Raw genomic sequence first — 18,423 nt, forward strand, 5'->3', positions numbered from 1 at the left:
CTTCTGCAGACCTGATGAGGAGTGTCCGTGGCATCCGGGAGTTTTCAGTTTTCATGAACTGGAAAAGCAGGGGCTGAGGCTCCTGCCTGGCACGGGCCTTTGTGCACCCGCCAGTGAAGGACAGGCCCAATTCTAGCGCTGAGCAGGCGGGTTGCCAGAAGCAGGATCAGCCTCCTCCGCTCACAGGGTGGCAAAGGGCGTTCATTACACAGAGGGGGGAGGGTGTTTAACTCAGTCTGAAGCGGGCTCCGGGGATGGGGGAGTGGGAGGGACAATTCACAAAAGCCGGGTCTACAAACTCCCAAAGGCTTTTTTTAAAAAAGCAGGTTCCCTTCCCTCCTCCCCTCCCCCGCCCCACGCCCCTCCCCCAGTCCCAGCCGCTGATGGCCTGCAGCCAACACTGGCCACTCTGCACATCCAGGCTCCCGCCCTCTCGGCCTTCCTCTCCATCTCTCTCCCAGCCTTCCCAACTCTGTCCCTCAAGCTACCTCAGCACCCCACCACACACACACACACACACACACACACACACACACACACACACACACTGAACTAAGCAGTCATCTTCCGCCTTGGTACCACTTTAGGCTCGGCCCTGGTTCTGGTTCCGGACTCAGGCTTTGCACCCTGGGAGAGACCAGGAGCTCACTCGATCCCCAGGCGCGAGGCCCCAGGGCCTGCTTAGCCACCGAACCAGGAGAAAGATCGCTGTGTCTGCAGAAAGCCGCCGCTGGTGGTGGCTTCCTGGCCCGCTGAGCCGCACCCCTAGCCTAGGGGCCATTAACCCCTTCCCTCCTCCCACCGCACCTAGCAGCACCTCGATCTTGTCACCACCAAGGGAATGAGCAACCAGTGCCAGCTCACGCAGCTAAGGAAGGCAGGGTGGTAGACCGGACTCAGCTGGCCTGTCACCCCCCCCATCTCGATCCATCCTGCAGAAGGCCCTCGGTCCCCCACATAACAGTTTACTTGCTCCAGCAGTGGCCTTTGGCCTGGTGGTTTCCGGGGAGAGAGCCTGGCAGAGAAAGGGCCTCCTCTGCTTCCTTGGAGGGGCGGGGCCCCCGGACAATGGGGGGCGGGGGATGGGCCCTAAAGAGTGGGGTCCACTACACTAGTATTCTGGTCCATAGCAGGGAGAGCTGAGGAACTTTCAGTCTCTCTAGGGCCTGGCTTGGGGGGCAGGGGGAGTGTCACCAGCCTGAGAAACAGGATCCAGGAAGGGGGTGTACACCAATTGCTCACCCCTACACCCTCCTCCACAACCCAGAAGTTGAGGAGTTTGCCAGCTAGATGGGTATCACCTGCCAGAAAGCCCTGAGGACTGGAGTGGCTCTTGAACACCCCCCCACCACCACCACCCTTCCAGCCCAGCACCTCTCTACCATCCCACATCGCGTTACCAATGAGGGTGCCTCTCTGGAGACACCAGACCCCAAGCTTGGCTTGAGCAAAGGCTTAGCTCTGGGGCGACAGGCTTACTCCACGTGATCTAGGCTGAAGTGGGGTGAGAAAGGGTCGGTCCTCCTTCCCCCCAACTTCCGATATCCCCGACTGAGCTAATCTTGGACAGCAGCGTATTGCACCTTCAACATCTCCATTTAATATTTACATTCAAGCAGGTAATAATTGGAAGCTTATAGTTCAGACATTTCTATAGCAGCAGGTTCTAGAGAGCTCTTTAGCCTTTTAACAAACTTTTTTTTTGCACATAGAAACAACACACCCATGTGTACAGTATCAAAAAATATATACCAAGGTTACTGGTGTCGAAGTTCCTGGAGAGGAGGAAATGAAATCAAAATACTGGATGAAGGGAGAAGAAAAGGACAACTGAAAATAGTCTGTCTGATATAGAATATAACATGATCTAGAGGAAACTCCATAAATCTAGGTTTTTATATTTCAATATATAAATACCTACAAATAAATATATATATATATATCAGCCCGAAGGGGGGGTGGTCGAGCCTTCTGAGCTCAAACAATACATTTCAAGAATAACACCACGTACAAACCGGAGAAGAGTCAGCACTTGACAAGTTAGCACGGTTAAAATATAATACTATAACTCTGAGACCGCCTCGGGGCTGCAGGGTCAGTTCTGGAGGTCCACGGGCAGGGCTAGGGTCTCCTACAGGGAAGGGGAGGTGGCGGCAAGGCCGCAGGCACCGAGTGGAAGGAGACTGTGAGAAAAGGACAACTCAGTCGGGATCCCAGGGAGTGAGCAGAGGCCCTGGCCGTCGCGGCTGGCTGGGGCGTCTTCTCCTTGGGAGCCTCTGCGAGATTGCAGGCGCTGAGTCCCAGTGGGTGCGACTCCTTCCCACTACACCGTCACGTACTCCTTGAAAGTGACCGTGAGGCAGTTCGCCGTGACGTCAGTGATAATTATATTCCCAAAGAAGGGCTTGAATTCGCTCAGGGGCTCCGCGGGCTCGTCCTGGGCCTCAGCCGGAGGCTTCTCCGTTGCAGTGGCCGGCGCCACTACCGCCGCCACAGCCGGAGCCTCAGGCTTCACCTGGAGAGAGCTGGGAGGCTCCCCAGCATCGCTGCGCATCTTGACACAGCGCAAGTCTATGGGCTCATCCAGGTCCGAGTCCAACAGGATGACCTCGGGCTGCGGCAGAGACGTTGCGGTGGGGGACACGTTGGCGGGGTGTTCTGAGGCCGGGCTGCCCCCGAGGCAGGTCGGCGTGCTGATGCTGCGGGCCGTCAGCCGCTTCTTGCAGGGCTCACGCTCGCCATGGGTCTCAGAGAGGCAGCGCTTGCGCGCGTGGGAGAGGTTCAGGCCCACCGTGTGGTGGTGATGGTGATGGTGGTGGTGGTGGTGGTGAGTGGGTGGGTGTGAGCTCCTGGCTGGGTCCCAGGCCAGCAGGTCCGGCTTGGTGGTGAGCTGCAGCGGCTGCTCACCAAAGGCCTCCTTGGTCGGGGAGAGCTTTCGGGGCCCTAGGTCCTGGGGCTGAGGGTCCCCCGACACCAGAGCCTCCTCCTCCCTGCGTTTGCAGGGCACTTCAGCTTTCTTCTCTTCGGCACCGCCGGCCGTCTTTTTAAAAGTCCTGTCGGCCTGGGGATGGCGCTCCTCGGCAGCGCGTTTCTTGTGGCTAGGGGAGCGCGCTTCGCCCTCGCCCGCCTCGCCCGACTTGATCTTCACCGCCTGCATGCCGTTCTCCATGTACTTGCTCATCACGATCACGATGCGCCCGTTCTTGTTCTTGTTCTTGACGATTTTCATCTTGCCCCCAATGCCGTTACCGGTCACTGCCTCCTTAGGGGCTGGTGTCATGCCGTTGGGAGGGCCCTTTTCCGAGCCCTTGCCTGGAGCTCCTGCCCCTCCCCCCAGGGGCTTCACTGCCCCGAGGTAGCCTTTGGCTGCAGCTCCGTGGGCCCACTTGTCAGGAGGGTGGCTCTTGGCGCCCAGGTCTGGGCAGGTGGGGCTGGGTGCCTCCTTGTGGCCACCCTGGTACTGCAGGTCGTACATTTTGGGGTCTGGCTGGTAGGGGTGGTGCTTTTTGCTGTTCAGCTGATAGTAATACTTGCCGCTCTTCCCTGGTGGCGGCGGCTTACCCGATCTCTCCTTGCTATGCGGCTGGTACTGATGGTGCTTCTTGCTGTTGAGCTCATACTGGTGCCCCTGGCCCTTGCCCTGTGTGCCCAACTCCAGCTTGGCACGGTTGTCAGCGGAGGAGTCTTGAAGCCCTGTCAGGACATTGGAGCGGCGGGCAAAGGTGGGTACCTAAGGGGGAGAAAGGAGGGGAAAGGTTGGCCCTACGCACGGCACGGCATGCTGGGAACATCAGGAATGCTCCAGCTCCCACGGGTGGAAGTTGCATCATAGGGGGTGGGGCCAGACGCTCTAGAAGAACTTAAGTGCAATTGGGGTGCTCCCTCCGGGAACGCTAAGTAATCCGGGGAGCAATGTTCAGGGAAGGGCTTGTGCTGGGATCCCAGGATCAGCTCAAAGTATTCACCTGCACCACCAGCGGTTTGGGCTTGGGCCCTCTCTTTCGATATCCCATCAGCTGCTCCTGCCGTTCCCTGGGGAGGGAACAGGGTCGCAAGGTTAGTATCCTCAGTCTTCCTCGAGGTCTGTAGCACCCTTTTCCCACCCCTCCTTCCTTTTGCTACTGAAAGGAAGGAACCAGCTGGAGGAAGAAGGTGGCCAGTGTTGCCAGTTGGGCACCTTCCTTGAAGTCCCAAGTAATACTCCTACTTCATCTGCCCAAGGGGTCCCCCACGTGACACTCCTGGGTAAAACCTTCTCCCTCCCTTCCCCATACACTGTCCAGGAGACTGCTGCCTGGAGCCGACTCCCCAGCACTGGGCACAGCGTTGGGCCTGTGGCGCGCTCGCGCTCTGCAGACAGTGTGCTGGGTTTGGGGGTCCAGGGAATAGGAGGTGTGTACTGACCTCCTAGTCCTTCGCGGTCGGTCAGGAGCGTGGACGCTAACTGCCTCATTAAGATTCAGATAAAGAGAGCCGCCAGTTGAAGGGAGGACTCCTTTTCTTAAAAGGCCAGGCATTAAGCGCAGAGGGACTGCGCCCTTGTTTACATAGCGGCAAATAAGCCAATTAGGGGTTGGGGGTGCCTCTGAGGCCAGGGTCTAGCTAGGTTCTCAGCCACCTGGTGAACCAGACATGGCACAATCCCCGCCCCATGAGCCAGTGGGTGGGGCGGGGATGACCAGCAGAAGGACTTTTTCCCTAGAAGAGCAAGATCTGTCTGTTCCACCCAAATTTCCGAATTATCAACACAGTTCAAGGGCGGGGGAGCACCGATCACCAGTACCAGGCTTCGCTTGGTCTGGCCACCCAAGAAGTGATCGGTTGGTTGTCCCAGGCACTGTACAGCCCTCCATGATTCAGCCACCCCTCCAGAGGTTGTCAGATTCCAGATCAGACACCCACTCTTCAGCGACCCGAGAGTTGCCATCCCCACCCCCAAAGCCCCTGGGCCAACCCGGGGGGAGTTCTGCCATGCCCTGGGGTCGAGTTGGGGTCTGATTCTGAAGTTGCACGGCATTGCAACAGCCTGGGTTATAATACTTCAGGGACCCATTATGCAACATGGCATCAGCCGCTGACATGGTTACAGGGTGGTGAAGTCCCAGGTGAAGTCGGGGTAGGTTCCCTATCCTACACCCGCTGCGTCCCGGGAAAGCAACTTTAGCCCTCAGGATCCAGAGTTTGCCACTTTTAGTGGCAAAAGCGCCACAGGAAATACTTCAAAATAAAAGGATAGAAGGCTGAGGGGTGGCGCGGTTCTGAGGACTCTTCCCCTCCTCCACGCCCTTCCCCCTCTACCCTCTCCGAAACAGAACCACAGCCACCAGTGGTGAATCCAGCTGCAGCAGCTGCAGCGTGGCATCTGTCTGCAGGAGTATCGGCAACCCCCAACCACCAGGCAGCGCTCACTCATACCCTCGGGCCAACCTTCCCCCTGACCTGATAGGGCAACTTGCCCCACCAGATACAGCAGCGAGGGTTGTAAGAGCTCAGGCTCCAGGCAGCCTCTGTTCGCGACACCCCCAGCTCCCCGGAGGTTGGGAGCGTAAGGCCCCGTCAACTTTTATTCGGCCTCCAAGAGGTTAAGTTCAGTTCCATGACGTCTGGGGCGGTTTCACAATGCCAGCTCCTTCAGAGCTGCCCCGGGAGGTGCCCGTGCCAAGCGGGCAGTGGCTGCAGGAAAGCAACACCTAGGCTCTGGGGGTGGGACTCCAAGGTTGCCATGGGAGGGGGCCACGGGGGTTCAGGCACAGCTCGGAGTTTTCCAGGGCAGACCCAGGGTCATCCACACACACTCCTGCAGCAGTTTCTCCAAAACACAAGCCTACCTTCCGCAGCCCTACCCTGCCCCCACTCCCTAGCTGCAGCAACCGCCAAGGACATTGGTTAGAGAAGCCCAGGCCGCAGCCTTGCCCATCTGGGCTTGTTGGGGGTGGGGCCCCTGCATGCCCCCTCCCACCCCCACTCCTTCCTCCTTTCCTATTGCTGCAACCAGTCACCCACTTTACTCTCCCCACGGCCAGGGCAGCAGGCTGCGAAGGGATGCTCACCTGTTCTGGAAGGCTATCAGCAGCCGGGGATCCAAGATGTTCTCCTCTGGTTCCCACGTGTTATATCTTGCAAGCGAAAAAGGAGGAGGTATATGGTGTAAAAAAGGGGGGGGGAGGGCGGTTTGGGGAATGATATAAGGCCCTATGTGGCTTCCTGAACCAAAAGCTGTGATCTGGAGGGTAGACAGTTGGTTTCTGAAGGCCTAACTCGGACCTTGACCCCCCCCTCCAAATTAAAATAAACACACAAGGGCAGGAAGAAGGGGGGGGAGGAATATGAAACTAGCAGTTTATTTTGTAGTCAAGAATTTTAAGCATGTTACTGCGACGTGTGCCATGGCCACTTTCCTCACCAGAAACCCTCGTGCAAACCAACCCCAATGCAAAGTCGCAGTCCCCTCCTTCAGCCGGTCTGCACTGGACCCCTAATCCGATAACCCACAGCCCCGCGCCTCCCCCCACCCAGAAGACCGCTGTCACTGACACGCAAACCCCCCAAATACTCAGCAGTACAAAAATATGCCTCTCTCTCTGAGTGTGTGTGTGTGTGTGTGTGTGTGTGTGTGTGTGTGTGTGTGTGTGCCTGCGCCTGTCTCCATCCGGTGCTTTCGCATTTCAAATTAAAGAAAAAAATTCCCCACCGAAAGAGCTGCAGTGACAGTTCCCAACATTTTCTGCCTTTTTTCTTCCCTAGCCTGCACGACCAGGAGGGAGGACGCACACAATTGCGTTTTCGTCGCTTTTTAATTTTTTTTTTTTTTTTTTTTTTTTTTTTTTTTTTTTTTTTTTTTTTGGTTTTGCAATATGGAGCCGTTCGGTGGAGGGAAAGGGGAAAGGAGCCATTTTCTGCTGCACATCAGTCAGTGCCTGCGCCCTCCCTCCCTCCGCCGGCCTCCCGGGCTCGGCCCCGCGTCTCTCCAGCTCCTCCGGCTCCTTTTAGCGCATAAATTAGTGATGGCATTTCCCGGAGAGCGGAGCACAACACAGGGCGCCCGGCTCGGGCTCGGCGGCTCGGCTTCCCAGTGCCTGCCACCGACTTCCCCACCCCCTCCTCCCTCCACCCCACCTCCACCCCGCCTCCCGTCCGCTCCCCCACCACCCCACCAGCTACACGGGTCCGCCGGCCTGGGGGCCCGGTGCCCGGGCACTCGGCCCCCGCCGCCACTTACTTGGGGGACCAGCCTCTCCATTTCACCAGATACTCCACTCTGCCCTGTGGGGGGGAAGAGACAGCACTCCATCAGCTTCCGCGGGATCCCCGGCTCCGGCCCGCAGCCTCCCCACCCCCTCCGCGCCTTTCGCTCGCTGCTCCCGCGCCTCGGCGCCGCCACCCGCGCGCCACCCCTACCTTGCGGATCCGCTTCTTCTCGATGCTCTCCACCGCGAAGACGTGCTCGCCAACAGCTGGCAGCTCCATGGCCGAGCCCGATCGCGCCGGGACGTGAGCGGCCGGTGCGGCTGCAGACACAGCTGGCTCCCGCAGGCGCCCCGATGTGGTCCTGCGCGTGGACCTCGCCACACGCTCTGCCCCCGCCGCCTCCACTCGCCCCTCAACAGCCTGGCTGCCGCCGCTGCCCGCGCCCGCCGGCTCTCTGCTCTTGCTTGCACAGACAACTGAGCCCGGGCCGCCGCTGCACGAGAACTCATGCAAATCCCGGACGTCAGCGGGCGGGGCCTCGCAGGGCCCAGCTCGGCGTCAGGGGGCGGGCCGCGCCTCGGATTGGCGCAGCCCGGCCTACCGGAGGCCCCCGGCCTGGGAGGCAGGGGAGGAGGAGGGCGCGGGAGGAGGCAGGGGAGGAGGAGGGCGCGGGGAGGTGCAGGGGAGGGATCTGCGAGCTGGGAAAGTGAGCTGGGGCCGCGGAGGAGAGGTGTGTCGGCCTAGGCGGCCAGGGTGGGCACCTCGACGAGTCCTACCCTGATCCGCAACCAGACACTTGGGCCTCTCCCCACCCAACCCTGGGCCGCTGGTTCTTCGTGTGCACGGCCCGGGGATCCCTGCTGGGGGCCACAGAAGCATCCACTGCACTTTACAGTTGCTACCAACTACGCCCGTCCGGCGGCTTCTAGAGGCACAAGGGAATCTCCGGCAGGGGGCAGAATTGGGGCGGGGGCAGATCGCGCCCCCACCCTTGTTGCCCACCGCCCCGCCCAGCCAGGCTCCAGGCATTTAGTAAGGCGAGGTAGGAAGAGAAAGAGCGAGAAGACTGAGGACTTGGATGAGACAAGGAGCACGGACAGGCAAGGGCAGGGACAAAGGAGCAGCTGGCCCCCGGGCATTAGCACTCAAGAACCTCAGCAGAAAGGGGATATGCGTCCGATCTCACCCAGGATACTGAACGGCTTCTAATTACACTTGGTCCACTCATTCGTGGGGAAGGGGCAGTTTCTAGCAAGCTCCCAGAATGTGAGAGGCTGGGATGGCAGAGAGAGAGAGAGAGAGAGAGAGAGAGAGAGAGAGAGAGAGAGAGAGAGAGAGAGAGAGAGAGAGAGAGAGAGAGAGAGAGATCGGTCATGGGGACGTGTGGGATGTATGAGTCTGCCTGGAGGCCCAAGGGGACTTCGTGGGGGTTCATGGGGTTTGAGAAAGGACCTCAAAAGAGGGAGTGGGGAGGACCAAGAAGAGATTGAGACTAAAGGGTGTTGGATGAGTGGGCCGCGAGAAGAGGAGGAGAAATGAAATGGCCAGGGAGCCACATATTCTTCATGAATTCCGGTCCCCTAGTCTCTGACAGCCAAGCCCTGCTGACGCGGCCATTGGAGCTCTGGAGTGTGAAGTTTAGCACCTCGGAGCCTGGCCAGCCGGCATGTTCAGGGGTGTTCAGTTCCAGCGTCCGACTGGGGGAGCTGCTGCGCCAGCCGTGACCTTCTGAGGGCGCCACCGGTGGGCCCGAGAGATCTGTGGGGTCTCAGTGGGTAGACCTGACAGGGAGCATGCCATTCTAAGTGGGAGGGGTAAGGGTGTGCCTGGCCTGCGGTGTGTCCGGGCCCCAGCTCAGGGCTCCTGAAGGACATGGAGCAGGAAGCTTGCGCAATCCCTTGGCTGAGCGTCCACAGAGACAGAAAAAGCGCAAAAGAAGAGGGTGGATCTAGGGAGGGGGAGGGCAAGGAGCCATCCGGGTCTCTGTCTCTGCTTTTATTGCGTCCCAGAATGCCTGGTGAGGACTACGCTGAGGTGACTTGGGGAAAGCCAGATGCAGAAGAGAACCCCCAAAGCCTATCAGGGCTCGTGTTCTCCCAGGAATCCAGGAAAGCCTGCAGACCGTTTAGTGTTGCACACACACACACATACACGTTGACTCCACGTACCTCCACTTTGCAACGCCCGGGCTTCAACCGTTGCTTAGCGGCAGCTGTCTCTAAGGAATGCTGGGGTGGAGGGTCATCTCCTGGAGGCAACAGAGAGGGGCTCAGTGTGTGGCGACTGGTCTCTATCCTGAGGCCCAAATCTAAGAGTCCCCAAGAAGAGGAGAGCCGCAAGATGGGATATAGGTTACCACCCTCTCCCCAACTCTTGGGGTTGGAGGGGCACTAGAAAAAAGAGCCAACCCCTCCTGTATTTGGATGTTCCCTCCACCCCTAAGGTGCCTAACATGTGCTTAAGTCAAGAAACTGTTGCGGGACAGAGAGGGGTCCCCGAGGTCAGGGGGTGTAGATCTGTTGTCCAACAGCACCTACTCATCCTAAGCTACCCAGGTCGTCTGCGCAGCTCATCATTCAGGAGGTCTGCAGCAACTTTGTGTAGGCCAGTCCCTCAGGCTGGGAAGCTAAGCTTCCCGACATTGCCCGTCTCTTCACTCGAAAATCCCCAGGAAAATCTGTTTACTCTGGGTGTTTCCGCACAGCCCAGAACCCCGGCTCAGGGGAGGGCAGGCAGCCGAAGCAGCCTTCCCGCCACCAGGGGCGTTGGTCTGTGTGTCAGCCTGCTTGGCTGGCTGGGTCCAGGGGCCCCCAGGGGCCCAGATGTGGTCCTTAGGGGCCACTGAGGGGAAACTCGGTGCTTAGACGCTGAGTTTGCGGAGTTTGCGCAGGAACTACTCTTCAAGGTGGGGAAGAAGAGTTAGCGCTCTCTGGCACAGAGAATCTTTTCTGGAGTTGCCTGTGGTCTTGTGAGAGGAACCTGCAGGCTCCCTAACTGCGGAAGGGGCCTCCTGGAATCGCCTCAAGCGCCCGAATGCCACCCGCCACTCCCCAGCCCCCCAAAGGCTTTTCCATGGACAGCTCTGAAGGTGGCTGAAACACAGAAGTACCCGCCGCCGCCGCCGCAGCAACTCTCTTCTCTCTGTTATTTGCCCTCATGGAGGGTGGGCAGATGCAGAAAAAGACTCCGATCCCTGTCCTAACTTGAAGGCGGGTCCTAGACTCCTCATCTGACAGCTGGCATGGGGCAGTTCAGATCCACCAGCACGAATAGGCTGGGGGGAGGCCGGACAGAAGCCCGGGGGGCAGCCATGAGGTCACCTGATGTGCCCAAGTCCTTCTTAGAAAGCCTCCCCTGGGGCGGCCCCTACCTTCTTACCCGGTCTTGGCCCCTCCGAGGGAATCACAGGCGGGACTGACTCCAAACCCGGGATTCCCAGAGCCGACTGCTGGGGCCCCTGTCCTTAAAGGGGGAGGCCCGGGGCCCCACGGGAACCTTTATAAGATTCCTTAACCCAGGGCATTTTACACCGCCCCCTTCCAAACAGGGTGGGGTAGTTCAGTCGTCTCCGCTGGGAAACAGAAGCCCTCCTGATACCACCGCGTTCTGGGGCCCCCAGGGGCCTTCAGGGGCCCCAAGAGAGAAGCGATGTTCCTTCGTCCTGTCGTAGGCTCGCGCTTAGAGGGGTAGGACAGACCCTGGAGAGACCGGGAACTTTTTAATGACCAAAGATTGGAGAATGGTTACTGAGAATCCAGTCTTGGAACAGGCGTGACCCGCGCCGACCGGGGGAAATAAACTTCTTAAAGGAGCCGTCTCAGTGAACGGGTTCTCCGCCCAAGAGAGATTGGCACCGCGGCGCCCTGACCCCAACTTTGGGCTCTGGGTTGGGAAGAGGGAGCCAGAAGCTTCCCGGACTAGCTGCTCCAGGTGGATTTCAGACAGCCGAGGGGATTTCAGTGGGAATGACTAACCAAACTGCAAGGACTCCTTTCTCTGCCACGTCCCTAGTAGGGAAATCGTCTTTGACTCGAGCGCTGACGTTGGTGAAACAGTTTTTAAGCGGCAGCTTAGCTTAGGGGGAGCTGACCCAGTGAGGCTGCTGGGGGAGGGGGGAGCCTTGCACTCCTTCCCCTGCACGCTCCAGGAAGAGCGGCTTTGTTTATCAGAGATCTCCTCAACGCGTCTCCCTACCCCCATTTTTGCCCTCTGTCACACCACCCGCGAAGGATTTGTTTTCATTTGAACCGCGAAGCCCCCGATGTCCTCAGGTCCCACTCCAAGAACCATGTGGCGTTGGAGTCAGGGGTCCAGATAGGCTAGAGTTGGCAGTGTACACGGGTGGGGCCACGGGCCCAAGGTGCCGGGGCAGCGAAGCGGTGGCCCTTTGGCAAGACCTGGGCATCCTCGGGGCCACACAGGCCCTGCAGGGCCTCGCCTCCGCATTGCGGCACGCTGGGGTCGCGGGCGCCGAAGCGGGACCTGTGGGGGACTGCGACGTCCGCTGGCCCATCCTCTCCCAACATCAGGCGGCAGCCTCAGGCTGGTCTGGAGGAGCCCACCCGCCCCCCGCCCCGCGCTCAATCGCGAGGCTCCGCCGGCCTGGAGATCCGCGCCCCCGGGACCATATTTCATATATGATCTTTGGAGCCGACACAACCGCCTGCCGCTGCTGCCAGCACGCGCGCACAACGGCCTCGGCGAAACGTGTGCTTTTTATTTGGGTTTCGTTAGCTCAAGGCCTGGCCGAGGGTTCCCTCTGGCCTGGAGGTGCGCCCCGACACACCCGCCCCTTGCATTTTGCTCCCGGGTGCCCCCGTCGCGCGCCCAAACCCAGCGGGGCCCACACACAGGCCAGATTTCTTTCTTCTTTTATCCCCCCCTAACCAGAGCTAGCTGCTGCAGCCAGCCCCGGAATGAAATGAAAATCGCTCCGGCGGACCCCGAAGTGATCGTCAGCCGAGGCGCCACCGCCTCCCTGCCCCCACTCGCCTCCCCTGCTCCAGCCTCTCGGCGCTCACAGGGTTAAGCGCGCGCCCGAGGGGGTATTTGGAGCCAGGGTGGGAGAAGAGGGGGTGCGGGGCGCGGCAGGCAGAGAAGCCGAGCTCGCTTTCGTCTGGTTCCCCCAAAACCTGGGGCAGAGGGGCGGGTCGGATCGGAAGGGCCAGGCGCGTCTCCGCCTCCCCGGCTGGCCTGGAGCCCGGTCTGGCCGCGGCCCGGAACCGCGAGGACGCTGTTCGGAGGCCGCGTCCTGTGCTACCCGAGCGGGGGAGGGGGCGGAGGCGAAGGCTGGGAGCCCGGGCTGCGCGTCGCCGCCAGCCGATCGATCCCCTGGGGCGGGAGCGCTGCAAGCTACGCTGAAAACCTGGGGGTGGGGGGTGGGGATGTCCCTGAAGGACCTAGGGCCAAACGAAGAAGGTGGTCGGGGATCTTGTGGCGATAGGTGGCGGCTAGTAGGGCCCAGCCTGCAGCCTGGCCTGCACATAATGCCTTGGGTACTCCCCCGTCCCCAAATTCTACTTTGTGTTTGTCGAACTGGGCTTTGGACATTTCTACAACCTAATCTGACCTCGGTGCAGCTTCGTCCTTCTCTGTGGAGTGCTCCCACCAACCTCGGTCCGGGCCCCACCCTCACGCGCGATGACGAAGTCGCGGGATGTGGTCACTCAGTCCAACCTTCTAGCTCTCCTGAAATGTGTGGGTGTCCCATCGGTTCTACCTCCAGAAAGAGAACCTCAGTCAAGAAGTCCCCTTTCCCAGTTCATTTCCCGAAGATGTTTTCTACGGGTCCCTGAGGACTCCTGGGACATGCGCTTGGCCACCTCACCTGCATCTCCAGTGCTCAGTCATCCGAGCTGGGGCAGGGGTGCACTTGCCGAGCCCTCCCCTAGGGGGCGGGCTCCTCCCGGGCTGACCCGAGGCTCCGAGACTGCCCCTGCAGCCTCTTTGAGTGTATGCTGGGCCGTGTGTGTAGTCTCTGATGCTGGGGATCTCTGGCAAGGGATCTTCGAGCGCCCTGCCTCCTTGCTCTACCCCGCCTTCGTACTCACCCTTTTGAGGGACTTTCATACTCAAAGTCCCTTTTGAGGGACTTTGAACCCTAGGAGTCCCTGAGCACCCAGGACTAAACATATCTTAGGCCATTGTTTCCGCTGAGAGGCCCCAGCTCGGTGTCCTTCCTCCCTGAAAAGCAAGCATTTTAAAGGAAGCCAAGGCACCAGAGCACCCCTTGTTGTGTTCTCTAAAGAACTAGGAAGAAGCGGAGGGTTCCTGAGGAGAACCACCCTTACAGCCAGCCATGGGGGTCCTGGGTGAACTGGAAAAGGTTAGCTGGTAGATAAATGTCCTTCTAAAAGAAGCCTAGCAGGCTGTGGCGGAGGCGCCTATCTCTAACTTTAGCAGTTGGAAATTGAGGCTGGAAGAGCCAGGAGTTCAAGGTCAGCCTGGACTACATGAGCCTCCATCTCAAAAATAAAAGTGCCTGTATTTTCCCTGCCAATGGTTGCTTCCTGCTGGCTATTATTGAGACTAGAGCCCCAAGAGATACCCTAGGTAAGGGGAGAGTGACCCAAGACTTACAGGAAGATAATGACCTTGAGAAGGATAGGGAGTGGGCCAGACAGACTGTGTCTCTCTTATGGTTTTCATTTGTGTGTTTTGAGACAGGGCCTCATGTAGGCTTCAAACACCTAATCATCTGCCTCCATCTCTTGAGTGTTAGGATTACAGGCCTGGACCATCATACCCAGTTTCGCACTATGTCTTGAATATTATTTACAATCACTGGGTGACATTCTAGATAAAGCTCCATGCCTCCACCCCTTAGTCCCTTAGTCATTGGCTGGAAGGAATACTGTGCGTATAGATAGCTAAGTAGCCATGGAAAAAGGCATGCACCTGCGCTGAGCCATCCTGCAGCTCTTCTGGACATGTCTCCATTGCCAGCACAGTGCCCACTACGCTTAGGGGTTTCTGGAAATCTTTTCCTTTCCTTTCTTTTCTTTTTCCAGATATGGTCTCATGTAGCCCACTGGCCTTAAACTATGTAGATGAGGATGAACTCGAATTCAGGATGATCCTGTCCTTGCCTCCTGAATGCTGGGATTACAGTTGTGTGCCACCATACTGGATTTTGTGCAGTGTTGGGGATCAAATCCAGGTATTTGTACATGCTATGAAAGCATTCACCAGCTGAGCTACATCCCCAGTCTTAACTTCCTTTATTTATTTATTTATTTATTTATTTATTTATTTATTTATTTATTTATTTACTTGTTCATTTGTTTTTGGTTTTGGTTTTTCAACAGGCTGTGCAACAGCCCTGGCTGTCTTGGAGCTGGCTCTGCAAATTAGGCCGGCCTCGAACTCACAGAGATCCACCTCAGTGAGTGCTGCCTCTGCCTCCTGAGTGCTGGAAGTAAAGTGTGTGCCACTACACTGGGTCACAATTTATTTTAAAAAATTACATATTTAAAATTTGTGGTGATTTCAACACGGTGGTACGTGCTTGCAATCCCAGATACTCAGGAGGCTGAGGCAGGAGAACCTTTGTATTTTACTTTATTTTATGTGTATGTGTGTGTGCCTAAGTGTATGTATGGGCATATTCTCTGTCCACAAAGGCCAGAGGAGGAGGGTGTTGGATCCCCTCCTGCTGAAGTTACAGGAAGTTGTGGGTCACTTGATGAGGGAACTTATCCCTGGTCATCTGGAAGAGAAGCAATTGGTCTTAACCACTGAGCCATCTCTCCAGCCCCTGAGGCAGAAGAATCTTAATCTCTCACTCCAGACAGGGTTTCTCTGTGTAGCCCTGTGGATCCTGGAACTCACTCTGTAGACCAGGCTGGCCTTGAACTCACAGAAAGCCACCTGCATCTGCCTCCCAAGTGCTGGGATTAAAAGTGTTCACCACCCACTGCCCTTTGAGAATTCTTAAATTTAAGGCCAGTCTGGGAAATTAAGCAAAATCTGTTATAAAAATAAAGAAACAAATACACACAGAGAGATGAACACACAGGCTGAGGATGCGGCTCAGTGGCAAAGAGCCTCTGCATGGAGGAGGCCCTCCCTGCACTCCATCCTCGCAGCGGAAAAAAACCTGCAAATATGAAATATATGTATATATGAAATGTATATAACATAAACCTGTTTAGTGCCTAGTTAGTTACGCTAAGCTTATGGACACTGTTAGGCAGCCTCTCCATGCTCCTGTGGAGTCTTTCATTTTCCCACACAGAAACCCTGTCTTCATTAAATACTCAGAGTTCATTCCTGCCTCCTCCAACCCTGCAGGCCCCATTCTTCATTTCCTCTGTGAACCTGACTATCCTGATTAAAAGATTTATTTTATTTTATTTTATTTTATATATGTTTTGCCTGTATGTGTGTGGTGTGTCTATGTGTGTGTGTGTTTACCAGACTTGGTATCTTTGGAGGTAGGAAGAAGGAATTGGATCTCCTGAAACTGGAATTATGGATGATTATGAGCTGCTGTGTGAATGCTGGAATATGAGCTAGAGTCCTCTGCAAGAGCAGCAAGTGCTCTTAGTCACTGAGCCGTCTCTCCAGCCCTGCACCTGGCTGTTTTGAGGCCCTCCTATGGGAGGAATCCCATAGTGGTGTTTTTTGTGTGTTGGTCATAGCACCTTGATGCTCTCTCTGCTGTAGCAGAGGCTGGAATCCCCTTCTTAGGAAGGCTGAGTGTGTCCATCACAGGTAGATATACTTCCTTTTGAAATCAGGACAAAGTCCAAGGGAATGCTATAGCTCTCACCGTCACCTGCTGGGCATTATGCTAACTTGGCTGAAGGTGTATTGTTTTTTTAAAGACAGGCTCTCACTGTGTTACCCTGGCTGTCCTGGAACTCGCTGTGTAGACCAGGCTGAACTGAACTCACAGAGATCTGCCTGCCTCTGCCTCTTGAGTGCTGGGATTTAAGGAGTGTGCCACCATGCCAGCTTGATGGTGAAATTTTTAATGTTGTTTCATGAGGACTGACATGCTTGGAACCCATCCCAGTCATAATGCAGTCCTGGTTTTGGCCGCAGAAGGACACCTCAGGGGAGGTGTGGTGAATTGGGCCCCCTGCCTGGTGCATGGGCATTGTCCGGCCATTTCCCCTCCCTCCAGAATGCTAGCTTCCGTTTGGTGCTGTGGCCACAGGAGGCTGAGGGAGCAGCAGAATGGGTGAGGGCAGACACACTAGCCCTGCTGCTTTCCTTCTCTTCACAGAAGCAGCTCTGGCAGTACCAATTTCTCCCGGATGTCCGTCTGGCCTGTGTCAGAGAGCTGGCTGCCCTGTGATTTGACAGTAATGATTATAATGGGGTGATTCTGTATTCCTTGATTCGTTTGAATTGGAAGATTCAGAAATGGGTCTCCCACCCCCACCCCCTCCCTGGAGCTGGTGTTATCTTCTATTAGAGAGAATGGAAGCACCTCGCAGAAGACCACAGGAAAGATCCTACGAATTTCAACCTGCTGGTGATGACTAGATTTTATTTTTTCACCCCAGGGACAAAGAATTAGTATTATAAAAGCCAAGGCATGTTATGTAGAGCCACAGAAATCTTCCCCCAGAGCTGGTGTGGGAGCGCAGTCTTTCTTGGAATTCTAAAAGGCAGCCAGCCACAGCTGTTAAAGTACACAGAGACGGCGAGGATTCTCCCTCCCACACTCCGCAGTGGCTTTCTCATCCCCCTCTCGGTTTCCCACTGAAGGTACCTTCCCGTTTGTGCCCCACCTACGTTCCGCCTCCCCCCCCAATAGATCTTGGCAGTCAGGCAGGGATTCCGTGCTATGGGGTTAAGCTCCTGAGCCATGGCTAGCTGGGCCCAGATTGTTTTCCACTTGCTCTTCAGACTGACCCAGGGGTCAGAGTCATGCCTGCATTCTGCCGTTCAGGCGTCGAAGGGTTGCTGAGGAAACACCTGTGTGTGTGTTCTGCAGTGTGCACCCCACGCTGCAGGCAGCCCTGCTCCTCAGAAAGAAAAGGCGACATTTGTGGAGACAACCCACACAGCCCATCCGCTGCTCGGAGCGGCATTGATTAGCCGCTGTCGTTTTCACGTTTCTCATTAGAGGACTGATTAGTAGTAACATACGTCAGTGAGTTCCCCCTCAGTGCGACTCCTGTGGCTCTAGAGCAGCCTGGAGCTAACGCTGAGCATCGACTCCGGCAAGCGTGGTTAGGGGTTTTATTGTGAAGTTCCTGGGCCTGGGAGGGTGGGAGGGACACATGGGGTCTCTTACCCCAGACTGCAAGTATAGCATGGGTGAGGAAGGGAGGGGCCCCCACATTCTGCTTCTGCTTGGCCCTGCCCCCTTTCTCCCAGTCATGTGGAGCCTCCGGAGGTGTGCCTTTAAGACACAGTGTCACCATGAGGTTGAGGCGCTCTTGAGGAACGGGCTTCAGGTTGCCAAGGTGAACTTGTCAATAGAATATCGAACAGGCCTGGACTGAGCTGCCACCATTGTCTGCTTCAAGCAGCCAGCCAGCCTCTGGTCCTCTCACTGTGCAGAGGACTACAGCGTCCTAGCTGGGCTAAAGCATCACAAAATGTGCCCCAGACTCCACGAGCCCACTGGAGACTTACTTCTTACCAGCCCCAAAACTTGGGGTTCTTCTCCTCCATCGCTCCCACCCCTGTTTGGTGCCACAAAAGGAGCATCACAGCTCCCCAGAATCCACCCAGATCCCCAGAATCCATCCATCCAACTCTTGGAACCTGACCATGTTTCTTTCTCCCCCGACCTCTCATTTCAGTACTGGGGACTGAAGCCAGGGCCTTGTACATGCTGGGCAAGCTCTCTACTACTAAGTTAATGTCGTCCGTCTCTTATTCATTTTTTGTCCATACAACCCTGCCCACAGGGAACCCACTTGTTAGATTTCCTCAATGCCCTGTCAAACAAGTACAGGGAAGGGCTGAGTGTTCCTTTTGTAAGGCACAATAAAAGTGTGCAATCCCTTGTGTGTGTCAAACTTTATGAATGACTTCAAGATGGCTGTGCATGAGAGCAGAGTGGGACCCCCCCATTGGGTGGGGCTCACACCCATGACATCATCCTGTCTTTCTGCTAGGCATCAGCATACTCCTTATGTCTGTTGCCTCTCCCTGTGCGTGACTCCATCCCTGTCTGCTTCCCTCTGTTTCCACCCCCCCCACACATACACAGGCCAGTTCAGTCCAGCAGATGTACAAAGGAGGGAGCTGTCCCCAGATTCCAGGAGA

At 56.8% G+C, this 18,423-nt stretch overlaps 1 protein-coding gene across 1 annotated transcript; it reads right to left on the reverse strand.

Moving 5' to 3' along the window:
• Positions 1 to 1,575: 1,575 nt before the first annotated feature.
• On the reverse strand, positions 1,576 to 7,704 carry Cbx4 (chromobox 4). Its single transcript, XM_028892555.2, has 5 exons — positions 7,399 to 7,704; positions 7,220 to 7,263; positions 6,051 to 6,116; positions 3,966 to 4,032; positions 1,576 to 3,730 (listed from the first exon to the last, which is right to left on the reverse strand). Exons 1-5 carry the CDS (start codon positions 7,465 to 7,467, stop codon positions 2,324 to 2,326), a joined length of 1,653 nt encoding a protein of 550 aa, XP_028748388.1. The 5' UTR covers positions 7,468 to 7,704; the 3' UTR covers positions 1,576 to 2,323.
• Positions 7,705 to 18,423: the final 10,719 nt, after the last annotated feature.

Source organism: Peromyscus leucopus, chromosome 8b (assembly GCF_004664715.2).
Source record: "Peromyscus leucopus breed LL Stock chromosome 8b, UCI_PerLeu_2.1, whole genome shotgun sequence".
NCBI lineage: Eukaryota > Metazoa > Chordata > Mammalia > Rodentia > Cricetidae > Peromyscus > Peromyscus leucopus.